Source organism: Dermochelys coriacea, chromosome 1, assembly GCF_009764565.3.
Source record: "Dermochelys coriacea isolate rDerCor1 chromosome 1, rDerCor1.pri.v4, whole genome shotgun sequence".
Classification (NCBI taxonomy): Eukaryota; Metazoa; Chordata; order Testudines; family Dermochelyidae; genus Dermochelys; species Dermochelys coriacea.
In genome coordinates this window covers 287,711,004-287,730,638 of record NC_050068.2, presented here as the reverse complement: position 1 = coordinate 287,730,638, position 19,635 = coordinate 287,711,004, and the positions used below count along the sequence as shown (strand labels likewise).

Here is a 19,635-nt window from a genome sequence, read left to right as displayed (position 1 = left end):
ACTCCTGTATGTTAAATATACCACAACGTTGCTAACTCTTGCAATTTTATTATGAATCTCTTAAAATTTGCTGTTTTCATAAAGCCCTAGACCCTGGAGTGAAGTGAATACACCACATTTATTTTTACCACAACATTTATTTTTTTAAAAAATGTAAGTTTGTAGCCCTTTTGGTTTTGGAGAAAAGCTTGAAAACATGAGCCATAAAGTCAGAAGGTAAATAAAGAGACTTCCAAATGTATTATTTTAATGATCTTGTGTTTTTTAAGCCAATCTCATGACTTTGAGGGGGCCTTACCCATGACTGTGTATGTCTGGGGTTGGCAATACAGATGACAGTTTATTTTAAATGTGGTACCATATAAGTACTATATATTTTTGATAAGTGAGTGACAGGTGTATTGGTCATTTTCCATGACACATATGCTGTAACTTTTTCATTTTTTTGTTGTTGAAATATAAAGATTGTAGAATATGATAATCTACAGCTGTACCATGTTTCCAAACATTCATTCTTCTTTGAGTGATTGCTCATGTGTATTCCACAATAAGTGTGCGTGCTCGCCATGTGCACCAGTGCTGGAAGTTTTTCCCCTAGCAGTATCTGTGGGGAGGGGGAGTGCCCCTGGCGACCCCTGGAGTGGCACTTGCCTGGCGCGGTATAAGGGGAGCTGCGCTCTTCCCCTCCCCCCAAGTTCCTTCTTGCCACCAGTGAAGGTGCGTCGGAACTGCTCTGCTCCAGCTTTGCTGTAGCTCATCCCCAGAACTGTTCATTTGTTCAGTGTTAGTACCTGTAGTTAGTTAGCAATTTAGTTAGTCAGTGAGCCCGGGCCAGGGCATGCCCCGTGCCCCAGGGTTTAAGTTGTGCAGCTCTTGTAGGCTTTCTGTGCCAAGAAGTGACCTGCATGCAGACTGTTTGTGCTGTTTGGGAGAAACCCATATCAGCAAAAGGTGCAAGATTTTCAAGTGTTTAAGCCTCGGACCAAAAGAGAAAGGGACATTATGCTCCAGGCCATCCTGACCCTGACTCCAGCACAGCGCTCTGAACTGGCACTGCGGCGTTGGTACGCGGCGACCCTCCGGTGCCATCGACCAGTCGGCACCGCTCCCCGTCCATAGGGCATGCCAAGAGGGCCAGGAAGACTGCCTCTTCGCAGTGGCACCAAGGGAAGTCTGGGACAGAGACTAGGCCCATGTCGGTCAGTCCTTGATCTCCACCGGGCCCCAGACCTCTGACTCATGTTGAGCAGAGTAGCCTGGCCCTTTCAGAACAGGCCTCTCCAGATGTCCGGATATCATCCACGCCTGAAGCCCTCCCGGTGGCCCGGGATGTTATGTCCATGCCGATGTCGGCCCCACGGTCCAGAGGCAAGCTGCCGCTGGGATCTCTGCAGTCGCCTCCGGCCCAGTACTGGTCTCGGTTGAGGGAATGTTCCCAACGCCGTTCACTGCCCGGCGACCGTTCGGGGTAGAGTCCATGTGGATCGCCATTGACACCAACCAGACTGTCTGGCTGGGTTCCAGATGGCCGGGACTCTCAGCACCGCTCATCCTCAAGGATCAAATATCGACAGGACCGCGGCAGGCGTCGCCAACAGTCCTCGTCTCGGAGGGGGTACCGCAGTCAGTCACGGCACAATCGTTGATGCCGTTCCTGCTCGGACTCCTGCTCCAAGTCTCCACCAAGACATCACAGTCCCAGGCATCGATCACTGGCATCTCACCGTCACGGGTCCGCTGGTCAAGGCCGTTCACGGAGCAGCTGTTACTGGTACCGGTCCTCCACGTCAAGATCGCGGTCCTGTGGCCATTGTATATCCCAGCACTGCCACTCCTCCCGGTCCAGAGACAGCAGCAGATCTTACGCCAGCCCGGCCTCCATTCGTAGCCCTCCTTTGATGGGCCAGGCCAGCCAACCCAAACAGCTGGCCCTGCCGGTGCCACAACAGGTGCAGTGGCACCAAGTGTCGTGGCTGACCCAATGGTACCAATGGACACTGTGGCCTTCGGCGAGCCCCTGGTGGGAGCTTGCTTGGTAGCCGGAGCTTCGGAAGTACCATCGGCCTCCCTCTCCAGACCCCTGAGAAAGGAGTTGGTGGGACGTATGTCCTCAGCACCATGCCCAGAGGTCTCCGGTGCCAGCCGATACCCAGAACTCCGCACCGACCCCGCCCCTCTCCGCTGCAAGAGGATTTCAGGGCCCATCAAGAACTCTTAAAGAGGAGAGGAGATGGAGGAGCCCTCAGACTCCCTGTTTAACATGCTGTCCCTGTTGGCACCAGGTAGGGTGGCCTTGCCCCTCCATGAAGGGGTGGCTAAGTTTTCAAATGCCCTGTGGCAAACACTGGCCTCATTGGCCTCCATCTCTAAGAAGGCGGAACACAAGTTCTTTGTACCCACTAAGAGGCATGAGTACTTGTATACCCACCCGACTCCCAACTCCCTGGTGGTCAAGTCGGTCAACCACAGGGAACAGCAGGATCAGCCAGCCCCAACCCCAAAGAACAAAGAAGTGAGCTGTAGCTCATGAAAGCTTATGCTCAAATAAATTTGTTAGTCTCTAAGGTGCCACAAGTACTCCTTTTCTTTTTTCTCAGAGACTGGACTCCTTCAGAAGGAAAATTTATTAATCTTCGAGCTTCTAGTTACGAGTGGCAAACCATCAGGCTCTCCTGGGCCGGTACAAATTCAATCTGTGGGGCTCCCTGCCCAAGTTTGAGGACTCCCTCCAGGAGCACAATAGGAAGGAGTTCAAGGCGCTAGTGGAGGAAGGGGCAGCGGCCGCTAGTGCATCCCTGCAGGCAGCCTCGGATGCTGAGGACACGGCCGCACGATCCATGGCCTCTGCGGCGTCCATGAGACAGGTATCATGGCTTCTGCTCTCTGGGCTGTCCAGCGAGGCGCAGTCTTCCATGTATGATCTCCCATTTGATGGGAAAGCTCTGTTTGGGGCGGAAACAGATACAAGGGTGCATGGCATGAAAGACTCCCACACGACCCTACAGACTCTGGGCCTCTATGTCCCAGCTCCGGCAAAACCTAAGTTCAAACTGCAGCAGACTCCCACCCAGCCACCCTCCCGAAGTATGAGGCTGCCCTAAGAAGCAGTGGAACTATAAGAGATGCCCTCAGAGGCACTCTCGGCCTTCCCCCCAGCCTGGGTCCTCCAAGGGCAAGCAGGCAGGGAAAAGGCGCTTTTGATGGGATACTCAGGGGCACCCCGCCAATCCTCATCAGGGATCCACCCCCAGTAAAACTTCCCTTCTCCAACTGGTTGTGTGCTTCCTCCCAGAATGGTCGCGGCTAACCTCGGACCGATGGGTCCTCAACACCATCTCCTGGGGTTACACCCTCGAGTTTATTTCCTCCCTGCCAAACCACCCCCAGCTTGAGCAGGAGGTGGGGCTGCTCCAAGGACTAGGAGCGATAAAGGCGGTGCCCAAGGAGTTCTTGGGCAAGGAGTATTAATCCTGTTATTTCCTTCTCCTGAAGGCCAAAGAGGGGCTCAGGCCCATCCTGGACCTGCGAGGTCTGAACCAGTACATGGTGAAACTCAAGTTCCGCATGGTTTCCCTGGCCTCCATCATCCCCTCCCTGGATCCCGGGGACTGGTACGCTGCCCTCCATCTACAGGATGCGTACTTCCACATCCACATATTCAAAGGGCACAGGCGCTTCCTCCATTTTGTGGTGGGACAGAATCATTACCAATTCACAGCGCTCCCATTTGGTCTGTCCACTGCCTCCAGGCTGTTTACAAAATGCATGTCAGTGGTAGCGGCCTACCTCAGACCCGGGGGGTTCCAGATATTTCCCTATCTGGACGATTGGCTTGTCAAGGGCACCTCCCGGTCACAGATGAGGATCACGTGGTGCTCCTTCTGTCCACGTGCACCGCCTTCGGCCTGTTGGCAAACAACACCAAGTCCACGTTAATCCCGGTCCAACGCACAGAGTTTATCGGGGCGCTCCTGGACGCAGCGTCAGCCAGGGCCTCTCTCCCGCCAGACAGATTCAGGACCCTGAAAGGTCTCATCGACTTGGTCACAAGGTTCCTGGAGACAACAACCAGGGTTTGCCTGCAGCTCTTGGGTCACATGTCCGCGTGCACGTACGTGGTCTGTCACGCCAGACCCAGGATGAGGCCCCTCCAGCTCTGGTTGGTCTCAAAGTTCTCCCAGGCCATGGACAGGATGGACAAGGTCCTCACCATGCCAGACTCTGTGATCACCTTCCTGCGGTGGTGGTCTGCCCCAAACAACATGCTCTAAGGAATCCCGTTCAGAGACCGGGCCCTGTTGTTGGAGCTGGTGTCCGATGCGTCAGACCTGGGTTGGGGGGCCCATGTGGGGAACTTTCAGACCCAAGACCTGTGGTTGGCTCAAGACCTGACCCTACATATAAAAGTCAAGGAGCTCAGGGCAGTGCAGCTGGCATGTATGGCCTTCCGCTCTCACCTGGAGGGCAAGGTAGTCGGGGTCCTCATGGACAACATGGCTTCCATGTTCTATATTAACAGGCAAGGCGGGGCCCCATCCTCTGCCCTATGCCATGAAGCCCTCAGGCTGTGGGACTTCTGTATCGCCTACAACATTCACCTGAAAGCCTTCCACCTACTGGGCACCCAGAACAAGAGGGCGGATCACTTAAGCAGGGACTTTTCCTCGCAACACGAGTGGTCCCTCCACCGGAAGTGGCCCACCGGCTCTTCCGAAGGTGGGGAATTCCCCAGGTGGATCTATTCGCAACTCGGCAGGACCGGCGATGCCCCTGGTTCTGCTCCAGGGGAGGCCTGGGGAGAGGCGCTATCTCTGATGCCTTTATCCTGGGTCCGTCTGGCTTCTCTACGCCTTTCCCCCGTTTCCTCTAATCAGCAGGGTCCTGGAGAAGATAAAGACGGACGAGGCCCGGGTCCTCCTGATTGCCCCAGCGTGGCCCAGGCAGCAGTGGTACGGGACCCTCACGGGCCTGGTGGTAGCTCCGCCTTGGCCGTTGCCACTCTGCCCGAACCTGCTCTCGCTGGACTGGGTCGCCTCATCCATCTGAACCTAGCGGCTCTTCACCTTACGGCATGGCTGCTCAGTGATTAGGTGGAGAAGAAAGGATGTGTTCAGAACAGGTTCAGTGCGTCCTCCTCAAAAGTAGACAGCTCACCGCGCTTATTTGGCGAAGTGGTCCCGGTTTTCTAGGCGGGCGGCAGACCAGGGTGTCTCCCCTGTGGCCACCCCGATCCAGCTTATCCTTGATTACCTCCTCCACCTGAGGGTCCAGGGCCTAGCACCCTCATCAGTCAAGGTGTACCTGGCAGCCATATCAGCCTTCTATCCGCTGGTGCAAGGGCACACAGTATTTTCCCATGCTGTGACTGGCCGGTTCTTTAAGGGTTTGGACTGTCTTTTTCCGAATTCTAGAGTCCCGGTCCCACAGTGGGACCTAAACCTGGTGTTGGCTCGTCTCATGGGGGCCCCCGTTTGAACCACTGGCCACGTGCTTCTGGTCTCACCTCTCATGGAAGGTGGCCTTCCTGGTTGCAATCACATCGGCCAGGTGAGTCTTGGAGCTCAGGACCCTGACCTCCGAGCCGCTGTACATGGTCTTTTATAAGGACAAGGTCCAGCTCTGCCCACACCTCGTGTTCCTCCCGAAGGTGGTCTCTGCCTACCACATGGGTCAGGACATTTTTCTACCAGTCCTCTGCCCCAAACCTCATGGGTCCAGTGAGGAGCACCACTTCCACATGCTCGATGTGTGGCAGGCTCTGGCTTTCTACCTCGAGCGGACCAAGCTGTTCAGAAGTCCTTGCAACTGTTCATCACCTCAGCTGAGCACACGAGGGGCCAGCCGATTTCTACTCAGTGGCTTTCCAATTGGATCACTTCGTGCATCCGCTCCTGTTATGTGCTGGCGGGTGTCCCCCCGCCACCCATTGTGAGGGCACACTCGACTCGAGTGCAGGCCTCGTCAGCTGCCTTCGTGGCCCACGTCCCCATCCAGGACATTTGTAGGGCCACCACGTGGTCTTCTGTTCACAAGTTCACCTCACACTATGCGATCATCTCCCAGGCCAGGGATGATGCTGGGTTCGGCAGGGCGGTACTCTGTCCTGGGAACTTGTGAACTCTTACCCACCTTCAACAGATATAGCTTGGAATCACCTACTGTGGAATATGCATGAGCAATCACTTGAAGAAGAAAAGACAGTTACCTTTTCCGTAACTGGTGTTCTTCGAGATGTGTCGCTCATGTTTATTGCACATCCTTCCCTCCTTCCCTTCTGTTGGAGTTGTCTGTCAAAAAGGAACTGAGGGTGGGGGGGAGTGCGCAGCTCCCCTTATACTGCTCCAGGCAGATGCCACTCCAAGGGTTTTGGGGGGTGCTCCCCACCTACGGGTACTGCTAAGGGAAAACTTCCAGCACCAGTGCACATGGCAAGCACACACACCTATTGTGGAATAGACATGAGCAACACATCTCAAAGAACACCAGTTACAGAAAAGGTAACTGTCTTTTCTTTGTGATTTAATTTCTTATGTCTGTTCAAGGTTAATTATTTATTTAGTGTTAATTCACCTTCATGCTGATATCAACCTGTTCTTTAGCTCATTTTGAATGCTAGGAAAGTATGGAAAAATACATTTCCCCCACCTTCTAACCACCTTCTTTTGAACAAGATATAGCAAAAATGGCTGATATTTGGAAGTACACCTTAGTGTAGTTCACCCTAAGGAGTATGCACTTTCCTACATTCTTTGTGGAGGAAAGATTCAAAATAAAACAAGTCATAAGCAATTGAAACATCACTTCTGAGCATGCTCACTAGGCATCTGCTAGGATCTTTAGCAGTCTAATGAAGCGGAGTCCCCTTATTACAACAATTTACATTTTCCTTGTTTGGTCCATCCGTAGGCCTCGGGCATGGATGGGGCTTCTATCTTCAGGATAGTCAAAAGAAAAAATTATAAATGTCTTGTTGAAACCACAGCAAAATCTCCATTAAAACCTGCCTTGACAATGTGTGAGAGGGAAAAAATCCTAGGCTATTTCTTGCATTACTTTGCATGCCACCATCTTGTTTGATGGATGACTTTTTTTGGATGACAGTCCATTTATTTATTTGAAATACAGCTTTCACATAAACAGCACAAGTAGCTTAGTTTTAGCTAAGGCATTTAACTTCAGTTGTTGAGGGGGTGACTTGTCACAACACATTCGGACACATAGGTGGTAGATCCTCTTGAAGCAAGCTCCACATCAAAAACTGAGCTATTGGATATTAAATCCTACCTAACTCTCTTAGTCACCTTCGAAATACTTGGTTTCAGAGTAGCAGCCGTGTTAGTCTGTATTCGCAAAAAGAAAAGGAGGACTTGTGACACCTTAGAGACTAACAAATTTATTTGAGCATAAGCTTTTGTGAGCTACAGCTCACTTCATTGGATGCATTCAGTGGATCCACTGAATGCATCCAATGAAGTGAGCTGTAGCTCACGAAAGCTTATGCTCAAATAAATTTGTTAGTCTCTAAGGTGCCACAAGTACTCCTTTTTTTTAGAAATAGCTGTCATCTATGCTTCTTTGTACAGCGAGATAGCCAGAGCATTCCTTAGGTTGCTTTGTGTTTTGCTTTCTCTCTCTTGCTCTCCCATAACATGGGCTGGATTTTGCATATATATATATATAAAATGTTAACATGTATCTTTTCATATAGACCATGCCCTTGCTCCATGCACTTTAATATCTTCAGGGGATGTCAATATTTACACAAACCAATGGTTTGTCCTAGAACACATTAATGAGGGTTCTGCCAAACCACTGACGACCTGGAATTGATTGACCTGGCTAACAGCCCTTTGTTGTCCAATGAAATATAAAAGACAGTACTAAGTGTATGAATGTCATATAGATTCCCACCCATCTGAAACCATGAGGGTGCTATTAGTGGCTCTAGTGTATATTCCATTCATCTTAGCTATAGAAAGGTAAGAAAGCATTTCATATATCACAAAATGGTCCTCATAGTGCATTTTGTTCTCAGCTGATTTTCTGGAATGATCTTTGTGTGTTTCCGCAAAAGCTATTTTAAAAAAACATTGGCATTTGAGTGATACCCTAGAAAGGAAGTCCAGTTAAAATGGTTTGTATTTATTTTGTTTGCTTAGGATCCCTTTAGTTCGATTTAAATCCACCAAGAGGCAACTTCGGGAAAAGGGAGAACTGGAGGAATTTTTGAAAAATCATCAGCCTGACATTTTTGCTCGGAGATATCTGCATTGCTTCCCTTCAGATATTTTTCTACCAGCTGGATCTGCTTCAGAAAGGCTATATGACTACATGAATGTGAGTATGTTCTTATGTAATAGAATTTAAAGGGTTATTTATTGTACTGAAGGCAGGTTTTGTTCAGCATACTAGTTCTATTCTCTTGTAAAAAGTTTTGCAAGTTGAGATTAATTGTGTATCTGTTTAAATTAGATTCTTTGCATCCTTATAAATGAGCTTGCCAGTTTGCAAAAGACTGATCAAGTAACATAAGTAAAATTAGGATAGACATGGGACCTACTTAGAATTTCCCTCTAATTTAGAAACTATGGCCCTGCAATGAGTCACATAGATTCATAGATACTAAGGTCAGAAGGGACCATTCTGATCATCTAGTCCGACCTCCTGCACAGCGCAGGCCACAGAATCTCACCCACCCACTCCTATGAAAAACCTCACCCATGTCTGAGCTATAGAAGTCCTTAAATCATGGTTCAAAGACTTCAAGGAGCAGAGAAGCCTCCCTCAAGTCAACCATGCCCCATGCTACAGAGGAAGGCGAAAAACCTCCAGGGCCTCTCCAATCTGCCCTGGAGGAAAATTCCTTCCCGACCCCAAATATGGCGATCAGCTAAACCCTGAGCATATGGGCAAGGTTCACCAGCCAGATACTACAGAAAATTCTTTCCTGGGTAACTCAGATCCCATCCATCTAATATCCCATCTCAGGGAATTGGGCCTATTTACCCTGAATATTTAAAGATCAATTACTTACCAAAATCCTATTATCCCATCATACCATCTCCTCCATAAACTTATCAAGTAGAATCTTAAAACCAGATAGATCTTTTGCCCCCACTGCTTCCCTTGGAAGGTTATTCCAAAACTTCACTCCTCTGATGGTTAAAAACCTTCGTCTGATTTCAAGTCTAAACTTCCTGGTGGCCAGTTTATACCCATTTGTTCTTGTGTCCACATTGGTGCTGAGCTTAAATAATTCCTCTCCCTCTCCTGTATTTATCCCTCTGATATATTTATAGAGAGCAATCATATCTCCCCTCAACCTTCTTTTAGTTAGGCTAAACAAGCCAAGCTCCTTAAGTCTCCTTTCATAAGACAAGTTTTCCATTCCTCGGATCATCCTAGTAGCCCTTCTCTGTACCTGCTCCAGTTTGAATTCATCCTTTTTAAACATGGGAGACCAGAACTGCACACAGTATTCTAGGTGAGGTCTCACCAGTGCCTTGTATAACGGTACTAAAACCTCCTTATCCCTACTGGAAATGCCTCTCCTGATGCATCCCTAAACCGCATTAGCTTTTTTCACAGCCATATCACATTGGCAGCTCATAGTCATCCTATGATCAACCAATACTCCAAGGTCCTTCTCCTCTTCTGTTACTTCTAATTGATGCGTCCCCAACTTGTAACTAAAATTCTTTTTATTAATCCCTAAATGCATAACCTTACACTTCTCACTATTAAATTTCATCCTATTACTATTACTCCAGTTTACAAGGTCATCCAGATCCTCCTGTATAATATCCCGATCCTTCTCTGAATTGGCAATACCTCCCAGCTTTGTATCATCTGCAAACTTTATTAGCACACTCCCACTTTTTGTGCCAAGGTCAGTAATAAAAAGATTAAATAAGATTGGTCCCAAAACCGATCCCTGAGGAACTCTACTGGTAACCTCCCTCCAACCTGACAGTTTGCCTTTCAGTAGTAATGAACCCCTATTGACTTCACTGGGGCTCACATCTATGTGGGAGGCCCAGCAACATCCATCAGAAATCTGTTTGTTGACATGTTACAAAATAAACCAAAATGTCATCTTGTTTGAACATGTTAGGTCACAAATAAATTCTTGTAAAAATCTGTGTTAATAAAGACATGTAGGTAATATGAATGGAGTTTTTGCTATTATTATTTATTATGCCCAAAGTGCAAGAGGCACTTCAGAGATAAAAATGTCAGGCCTGCCTTAGCCCTGAAGAATTTCCCATCTAAACAGATCTCAGATTTGGGGGACTGCGTTGGATGGGATATTATATCACACAAGTGATTTGAGCTTGTGAACACCATGTTTCTTGGTTAAGAGTTTTGTTTGGTTTTCTCATTGATTGGTTATTTTGTTAACATTTATCATAAGGACAGGACTAGGTTATACAGGCTTCTTGGAGGAGATAGTGTTTGTATGCAAGAAGGTAGACGCATGGCAGATTGGGTCAATGAGAGGGGGTTCCAAGATGGAGGGCTACAAAGAAAAAGGCCCCAGAGGTGAGCATGGAAGAAGAGCATGAAGGGTTAAAAACAACTCCCTTTAGAACTAAAGCTGGCCAGAATTTTCCAAATTTAGAATTTCTGAAAACATTTTTGTTGCCTGTTCGAATTTTTACAGAAAACGTCCTGAAAATTTTTGTTGAGAAGATTTTGTTGTTTTTTTTTTAAACTAGCAGTTGAGCTGGTCAATAAAACCAATAACAAGAGTCAAAAAATATCTGTGAAATCTTTTACTGTTTTTTTGACCAGCTCTGCTTAGAACCAGTCAGCAACACTTGCACTCTAGCCAGAGGGAAGTGTATGTAGTGACCAGTGTAGTCCTGAGGTGAGCCCTGCCCTGGGGGGAGATAGCAAGAGGTGTGTCCTTGAGCGGGGCTCTGTCCTGGCCTGAGGGGAGGTAGAAGTGGGGGTAGCCTTGAGGAAAGCCCTGCCTGGGCCTAAGGGGGATGGGCAGAACTGAGGCTACCCAGTCAATTGCTCAATCTTTTTGTCTCATCTTACAGTTTAAAAAATGGGAATGATCAATTATTTAGTTTTTCTCAAAGTGGCAAATGCATGAGTTGACCATTCCAAACTCCCCACACTACTGGCAATTTGACTATGAGCACAGCTGAGCAGATTCTGTCTGTAATCAAGCTAACCCAGAGGTGGTGCTAACCCACTGGGAGTCTTCGGCAGGAATATTTTTGCCCCTCCCCCCAACACATAATAAGTGAACAGGGGGCCCCGTTGAGCTGCTGGAGCCCTAAGCAATTGCTTAGTCTGCTTACGCCTAGCACCAGCTCTGAACAGGCCACTGCCCTACAACGAATTTCATATAGTGGGTGGGATCCCATGCACTCTTCCACCCACCAATAAAATTAAAAACCCCTAAACAATAACATTTCTGGTTTTGCTTCCTGGGTCTTAACTGATGAGCATTTTGTGAAGATATGAATACTAGAAATACATTTGCTAGTAGAATGATTTATATCCTTACTATTTCACTTGTAAGTGGAGGGACTACTTAATTTAAACAAAGCTTCCTTGCTTATGAATTATGATACCTCTGCCTCTCCAGCTTTGCATAATGATATATCTGTATCTAGTAGCAAGGAACCACAAGGGGGCCTGGGATGGGCACACTTTTTGTTTTGTAGCATATAATAAAATAAATAATACTATGACCCAGTTAGGATAAAATAGGGTCCCACTTCCACCTGTTCTGATGAGGGGAAAGCTAGTGAATTGGAAATGGTGATCCTCAGGGTGAAGTTAAAAGAACAGAAGCCTAGGGGACAATCTAGATAAGATTCACCACAACACACCCTAACTGTAGTTTACTATAGAAAAAATTCTTAAATCTTAATCTGCTCACTGAGTGATGTAGTTGGAAGGGCTTGCTTAGCTCTGATTGAGTGCTTGTCATTGTATCTAGAGAAAGTTATGGGTCATGCCCCAAAGGGATTTTCAGTTTTAAACATACAGGCAATAACATGCTTCCCACAAATAACACACTAGTTAATTAATCTCAAAATGCTGCAGGTTTTTCCATTTAACCATAGTATTTATTATTATTAATGTGCTAGGTGCTGTACAGAAATGGATACAAAGATAAGGTCCCTGCTCTCAAGAGCTTACAATCTAATTTTACAGATGATGCAATAAGGCGATAAACAATAGTGGCGGAGGACAAGGGTTACAGTAATAAATAAAATCAAGCTGTGACTTCGTGGAGGAATGTGCTCATCCAGGTGCTCTTTGACACATAACTCATGCTGCTGTTTTTACTGACTTGTCTAATTTAGAATGTAAGTTCCTGGGGCAGAGACCACGTTCCATTCAGTGCTGAGCACATTAATAGCAACTAATACATTCATAATAAACATTCAAATATTTGCATCAATACAGAATATTTTGGCACCAGAGAGGCTTTTCTATCTATATCGGATGCCAGAAATGCCTATTCCTAAAAATAGGTCTCCTAATGCTGCAGTGCTATTCCATAGGCAGATATGGGCACTAAGCACTTGGAGCCTGAAAGCTGATAAGCTACTTCAGAGTTCACATGTTCACAGATTATCTCCATCTGCCTTTTATAGAAAAGAGCCTTCTGTATTTTCTATATTCCTCTGATAGGTTTTGTGTGGTGCATCAGGTGGAGTCTTAAGCGGAGGCTGAATTTGATCATCTTGTTTTAACTGACTAATTACTATTGACTAGAATACATTCAAACAAAAATATACGGTTGTGTGCCCCAGTGAGGTGATAGTTGCATTGCCAGTTGAGTTAATATTCAGAGCTTTCTAAAATCAGTAGGGCTAGATCTTGCATTTCTTACTAGGATGAAGCTCCCAGACCTTCCTGTTGCCTTCAACAGGAGTTTTGCTGGAATTTACTGTAGGATTTTGTCTATAATTTGTAAGAGTTCGGGGCTTGATTTTGCTTCCATTTTAGCCAATGGAAAAACTCCAGGATTGACTTCTTGCTCTTGAAGTGCAAGCTATGCCACATCCTGAAATCTGCCTTAAGTTGCCACTCATGGGACCGGAAAGAATTGGTTGCCTGGTAGAGGTAGCATTTAATTAAAAATCAAATAATTGGATTGGAAACACTGAGGATATTTTACATTGTACCTTTGTCTGTCTTTTCTTCAAGGATAGTTTGCATTGATATAGTGCTAAACTGACTGACTATATTTTTCCCCCAGGCCCAGTACTATGGGGTGGTAAGTGTTGGCACCCCACCTCAGAAATTCACAGTGGTGTTTGACACAGGATCATCCAATTTTTGGGTCCCTTCAGCTTATTGCATCAGTGAAGCCTGCAGTAAGAGATGTTATGTTCCTTTGCGCTTCTAATGGTTTAATTCATCTTTTAAAGTAGCTTCCCTGCAATGAATGCACTTTGTTGGAAAATGTATTTAACAGAAAACCAAACACATTTCTTGAGTGTTCAGCAGAGTATCACATACCTTCACTTCACACCCCTATTTTACAATAATTCCACTGACAGACTCACTTGCAGTTTTATTCATGTTGTGCAACAATGGTGGGAGTTGATAATCTCCTGTTATATTCAGATTAATTCCAGTTCCCATGCTCTGGAATTTGTCATTGCTAGTTAGATACAACAGGGGTGAGAGAAAGTGGGAGGTGGAAGGATTAGTGCATGCTGGCGAGGTGGGTAAGAAAAAGGAGTCACTAGAAAGAATGTCTGTGTTGCTTATCTCAGAGTTAGCTGCTGAGCTACATTAATATGTCCGTTATACCTCACACAATTTATGATGTGGTGGATAAACCACATTCAAATTTCATGCCGCCAGAGACATCTGAGACAAGAGAAGACAGAGAGAAAATCTCAGAGTGAAGTACTGGAAACTAAAGGCTATAGATGTGCCCATTAGGGAGAAATGAACAGGTTAATATTTCAGTGGAATCTGTATTTAGGGGCACAAGCAGCTGGATAATATTCATAACCTCAGATATGGATCTCAGTCCAATTGGAGTATCCAGCTGCTGCCCTCCCCATCCCTCAATAGGTCTGGGTGGTCTCTGAGCTGGTGCAATCTTCTAGGAGAAGATTTTTGCTCTTGCAACAACTCTTTCCCCTTCCTGACATCTTCAGGTGGCAACCAGCTCATGCGTTCATCCTGCTACTAAATGGGGTGCGGGAAGAGGTACTGCATGCATGGTCTTATTTACATCAATATTGAGACAAAGTGCTCTCAGGAACCTTGGCCATGATGTCCAAACCCTGAGTGTCTTTTCCTGGGGTGGGCATCTTCTCTCTGTAATGCAGCAGTGGAAGTGGAAAGGCTCCTCCACTGCAGCTGCTGCTGCTACACTGATCTTTTGACTCTGGGGTTCAAAGATGTCTCAGAGTTCACTGGGCTGAAGGAAAATGTGAAAGGATTTGTGGAAGGAGTGGGCAGACTTTGCTGTGCATCCCCTAGAGAAACAGGATGGGTAGAGCAGAAGAGAGAGAAGGTGAGATTCTGCCCTCTAAATATGTCAGGAGGATGGCAGGGAAGGATAGGTTTGAAGGCCCTCATTGGCACTGTCATTGCATTACTATTTTAAATTCCATTCTTCCTTTGCCTCACTGTAGCCGGGATATGCACCTTTTGTTGCTGCAACAGTTGCTAATTGACAATTAAATACTATGAAAAGTCAGAGGCAAAAGAAACATCAGAAAGTTAAAAAAAATCTGTGGAAATAGCTGGATAAAAAATTTAATTTTTTTTTATACAGAAAGGAAGTCAATCAATCGCTGAGATATTTTCAGAATAGGGAGAAAACTGCAGGGTTTATGGGATGCAGAGACTCTTGCCTGCTGCCCTTCATGTATTATTTTGCTTCTCCAAACAATGTGTTTTGTTTGCCTATCAGCTAGTCCTGTGTCTCAGAAATCTGGTACATTCCCGATAACCTTATCTTCAGTGCTAAGGGTGAGGTTTATTTTCACAGGGATGCATCAAAAATTCAAATCATTTCTATCAAACTCCTATCAGCATGGAGGGCAGGCCTTTGCCCTACAGTATGGTACTGGGCAGCTTCTAGGCATTGCTGGCAAAGACACATTACGGGTGAGTGGAACCCTAACATCATCGTTATCATCGCGGTCTGTATTGGTTGTTTATGGCTTTCCAGGTGGTTAAGATGTTAGTATTGACCTACAAAGACCTGAGTAGATTGGGGCCTGCCTTACATAGGGGCAGAGACAGTGACTCATGTCATATTGCCACAGATGCTATAAGTATAGATGCTTGAGCTGAAGCCCCTGGGGGATGGAGTGGGGAGAGGGAAGTAGAGAGCCCTCAGCATAGCATTCTCTATGAGAAGCCCTGGGCTTCAGAAGTTCCTTCCTTCATGGTCCAAAACAGCACAAATCTGCTGACCGTGAGCAAGGCCTAACTGTATGCCCAGGGTTTTGAGGATAAAGTTGGTATTGCTTGGGTTTGATTTTATCTTTGGCTTTGGGGTGAGGAGCAAGCTAGTTCAAGCTGACTGACTGTATTGTCAGTTTACAGCAAATGTGCCTAGAGCCTAGAAAAGGCACCTTTTCATGTATTATTGATGCCTCAAAACTTTGTTAACGCCGAGTTGTTTGATGATGGTGCCCCGTAGCCTTCCCAAATGTTGTGTTCAGCAAAACACCAACCTGTGAAACCCAGGAAATACAAAGTTAAGGTACAGGCCACTCCTGCAATGCAGCCTTAACTCTGCCCGCTGGAGCTAGCAATAGCCATTGGGAATGGTTCACAAAAGGGATGCCGTAATAAGTAGCCAGCAGGAAATTCTAAGAGGCTGTACCATTATTTGTGTTGTGTTCCACAGATCTGAATTCCAGCATTTATTGGCATTCATGTCAGCTGCGTTCACTGTGTTAGGTGTAGTTGTACTGAATGTTGGAGGGCTTACATTGGAGCAAGTTGGTACAATTGTTGCTGTGGGCACGGCTACACTAGAGAGTTTACAGCTGCGCTGCTGCAAACTCTCTAGTGTAGCCACTCTAAGATGAAGGAGAAAGGTCTCCCCTCAGCTTATCTGCTCTAGTCCCTGTGAGCAGCAGCAGCTATGTTGGCTATGTCCACACCAGCGCTTATGTTGATGTAATTTATGTCACGGGGGGGGGAATTGATTCATCCCCCTGAGGGACATGCTATGTCAACATAAGCTGTAGCATAGACATAGTCTGTTGTATGACGAGAGGTGCATGAATATATCAGAGGATCACAAGTGACTCATTTAAGTACTGACTTCTATAGATTGTGTCAGTGTCGATGCATGGGGTGATCTCTGGGTTGTCAGAAGCATGGTGGCTCACAGGGCTGGTGAGGGGTTAGTGAAGGCAATGCCTCAGAAGGAATTCTCAGGCTAGAGTGAAGGGGAGGTAACATTTAGTTAGTTTGAGACGGTTTGTGTGGAATTGGCTCAGTGTTTGAGTGTAGGCCAGGTGTAAGTAGCTCCTGTTTGCTACATCAGACCTAACCTGAGTTTTGTCTTAGCTAAGACTTTGTCCTATAGCGCTCTTGTGCTCTGATCCCAGAATATTCTATAGCATCTGTAGAACACTAGTATGTGGTGTTGGCATGTTGAGACATTGCTCAAAAAGGGCAGAGTTAAGGTTGCATTGCCAGGGAGGTGAGTGAGTACTTTAACTCTGTAGTTCTTGGTTTTCAGCAGTTTGGGTGCAGCTGAACTCAGAGTTCTGAAAGGGCAGGCGACTCAACCAGGGAACCTTAACTCTGCGTTAACAAAGCTTTTGGGCACTTAATTTCCTTGTGTTTTTTAAAGTAATTTTTCAGTATCCTCATGCATCGCAGTCTAGTTCTCCCCCTCCACTCCTGCAGCTTCCCTGGCAATGATTACCCTGGCCACAGAATGCACAGGCTGCATGTGAGTCCCTTCACTGTCACTGTATCATCTTCTCATCTCCTTGCGTGTCAAACTCAGCCCACCTCCCCACAGAGAGGTGAGTGTTGGAATGGAACCCGCTGGTGTGGGAGATGGGGAGAAGATGCAGGGACTAGCATGGAGTCAGTGAGGATGTTTTTTGAAAGGGAGGCAGACACGGGAGGTGGAAATGGATGTGGGGAGTTTTGGGGGACAGATGTGAAGCCCCCCAGCATCCCCCAATGCATAGTTTGACTCCTCCTTTCCACTCCACTCTTCCCTGCATTGCTCCAACCCCCTCCCCACCATAGCTCATTGCTCTTAACCACCATGTTCCCCTACCACTACTCCGACAGCTCCAGCATTCCCTCCATCACACCCATTGTTCTGACCACCCGAATACCCACAATGCTCAGAGCCCACCCCCTTGCACACCAGATCCACCATCCTCCTTCCCACTCCATGCCCCTTGTAAGCTTGGAAGGGCCATGGGGAAGTGGGGAGTGGTGAGGTTGTGAGGAGGGTATGTATTAGCTGGAGGAAGGAAGGGGCAGGAGAGTGCAGATGTAAAGTCTCTACTCCAGATGTGGGCATAGTATGTGGGCCCCTTTTGTTTTCAGTTTAAACTGCTTTTTACCCAAAAATTCTCAGATTTTACAAAAAGTATTCATTTTTTCCCAATTTTCACCCTACTTTTGTATTATTCAAATATATATATATATAACTTTTTATTAGGAAAATACAATACATTGCATGAGATATATGTATTATGATAATACATTAGTCTGTGTGTATATGCAAAGCTATCTGTTGAAGTAAGGCTATGTATCAGTCTAGAAGATGCAAACAATAAACAAACAGGCACACACATAAGCTCTGAAGTGATGAATCTTATACCCACCACGTACACATTTAAAGCTTCTAGCAGATTACGGTTTTTAAAGATTTGACACACTAAAATGGGAAGAAAATGAAAATCTTCATCAGAATACATTTTAGAACACAAAGAAGTATTGGAAAGTTAAAAAAAAAACAAAAACAGGAAAAAAGGATGAAGTTGAAAGTGTGCACTGCAAATGGTGTAGACTATTAAATGTTAATATTTATAGGCTAATAGTTCTAAGTGTACAATAGTAAATTGTTTATTCAAATGAAAAGTTTTATTTAGGGTAAGGCTGTCGATTAATCGCAGTTAACTCATGCGATTAACTAAAAAAAATGAATTGCAATTAAAAAAATCTCGATTAATCGCACTTTTAATCACACTGTTAAACAATAGAACACCCATTGAAATTTATTAAATATTTGTGGATGTTTTTCTACATTTTCAAATATATTAATTTCAATTAATTTCTTAATTAATTAATTAATTCTTAATTAATTAATTAATTATATTAATTTTAATTAATTTCAATTACAACACAGAATACAAAGTATACAGTGCTCACTTTGTATTATTATTTTTATTACAAAAATTTGCACTGTAAAAATGATAAAGAAATAGTACTTTTCAGTTCACCTCATACAAGTACTGTAGTGCAATCTCTTTATCATGAAAGTGCAAATTACAAATATAGATTTTTTTGTTACATAACTGAAATCATAATCAAAACAATGTAAAACTTTAGTGCCTATAAGTCTACTCAGTTCTACTTCTTGTTCAGCCGATCGCTAAGACAAATAAGTTTGTTTACATTTACAGGACATAATGCTGCCTGCTTATTTACAATGTCACCTGAAAGTGACAACAGGTGTGCACATGGCACTTTTGTAGTTGCCGTTGCAAGGTGTTTACCTGTCAGATATGCCAAACATCCATATGCCCCTTTATGCTTCAGCCACCATTTCAGAGGACATGCTTCCATGCTGATGATGCTTGTTTAAAAATTTTGTTAATTAAATTAGTGACTCAACTCCTTGAGGGAGAATTGTATGTCTCACCCACATTCTGCCATATATTTCATGTTATAGCAGTCTTAGATGATGACCCAGCACATTATTTTTAAGAACACTTCCACTTCAGATCTGACAAAACGCAAAAAAGGTACCAATGTGAGATTTCTAAAGATACTTACAGCACTTGACCTAAGGTTTAAGAATCTGAAGTACCTTCCAAAATCTGAAAGGGATGAGGTATAGAACATGCTAGTGGAGTTCCTCAAGGATCGGTTTTGGGACCAATCTTGTTAAATCTTTCTATTACTGACCTTGGCACAAAAAGTGGGAGTGTGCTAATAAAGTTTGTGGATGACACAAAACTGGGAGGTATTGCTAATACAGACAAGGACCGGGATATATCATACAGAAAGATCTGGATGACCTTGTAAACTGGAGTAATAATAATAGGATGAAATTTAATACTGAAAAGTGCAAGGTCATGCATTTAAAGATTAATAACAAGAATTTCTGTTATAAGCTTGGGACGCATCATTTGGAAGTAACAGAGGAGGAGAAGGACCTCAGAGTATTGGTTGATCACAGAATGACTCTGAGCCGCCAATGTGATATGGCTGTGAAAAAAGTTAATGCAGTCTTGGGATGCGTCAGGCGAGGTATTTCTAGTAAAGATAAGGAGGTGTTAGTACCATTATACAAGGCACTGGTGAGACCTCATCTGGAATATTATGTGCAGTTCTGGTCTCTCATGTTTAAAAAGGATGAATTCAAACTGGAACAGGTACAGAGAAGGGCTACTAGGATGATCCAAGGAATGG

The 19,635-nt window shown here is 45.3% G+C and overlaps 1 protein-coding gene across 1 annotated transcript in view; it reads left to right on the top strand.

Moving 5' to 3' along the window:
- Positions 1–7,923: 7,923 nt before the first annotated feature.
- LOC119856970 (cathepsin E-A-like) overlaps positions 7,924–19,635 on the top strand; it is a 33,295-nt gene continuing 21,583 nt past the window's right edge. The window contains exons 1-4 of the mRNA XM_043507417.1: positions 7,924–7,979; positions 8,160–8,337; positions 13,235–13,352; positions 14,993–15,111. Of these exons, the coding sequence (XP_043363352.1) occupies positions 7,924–7,979; positions 8,160–8,337; positions 13,235–13,352; positions 14,993–15,111 (471 nt within the window). The remainder of the gene's footprint in view (positions 7,980–8,159; positions 8,338–13,234; positions 13,353–14,992; positions 15,112–19,635) is intronic.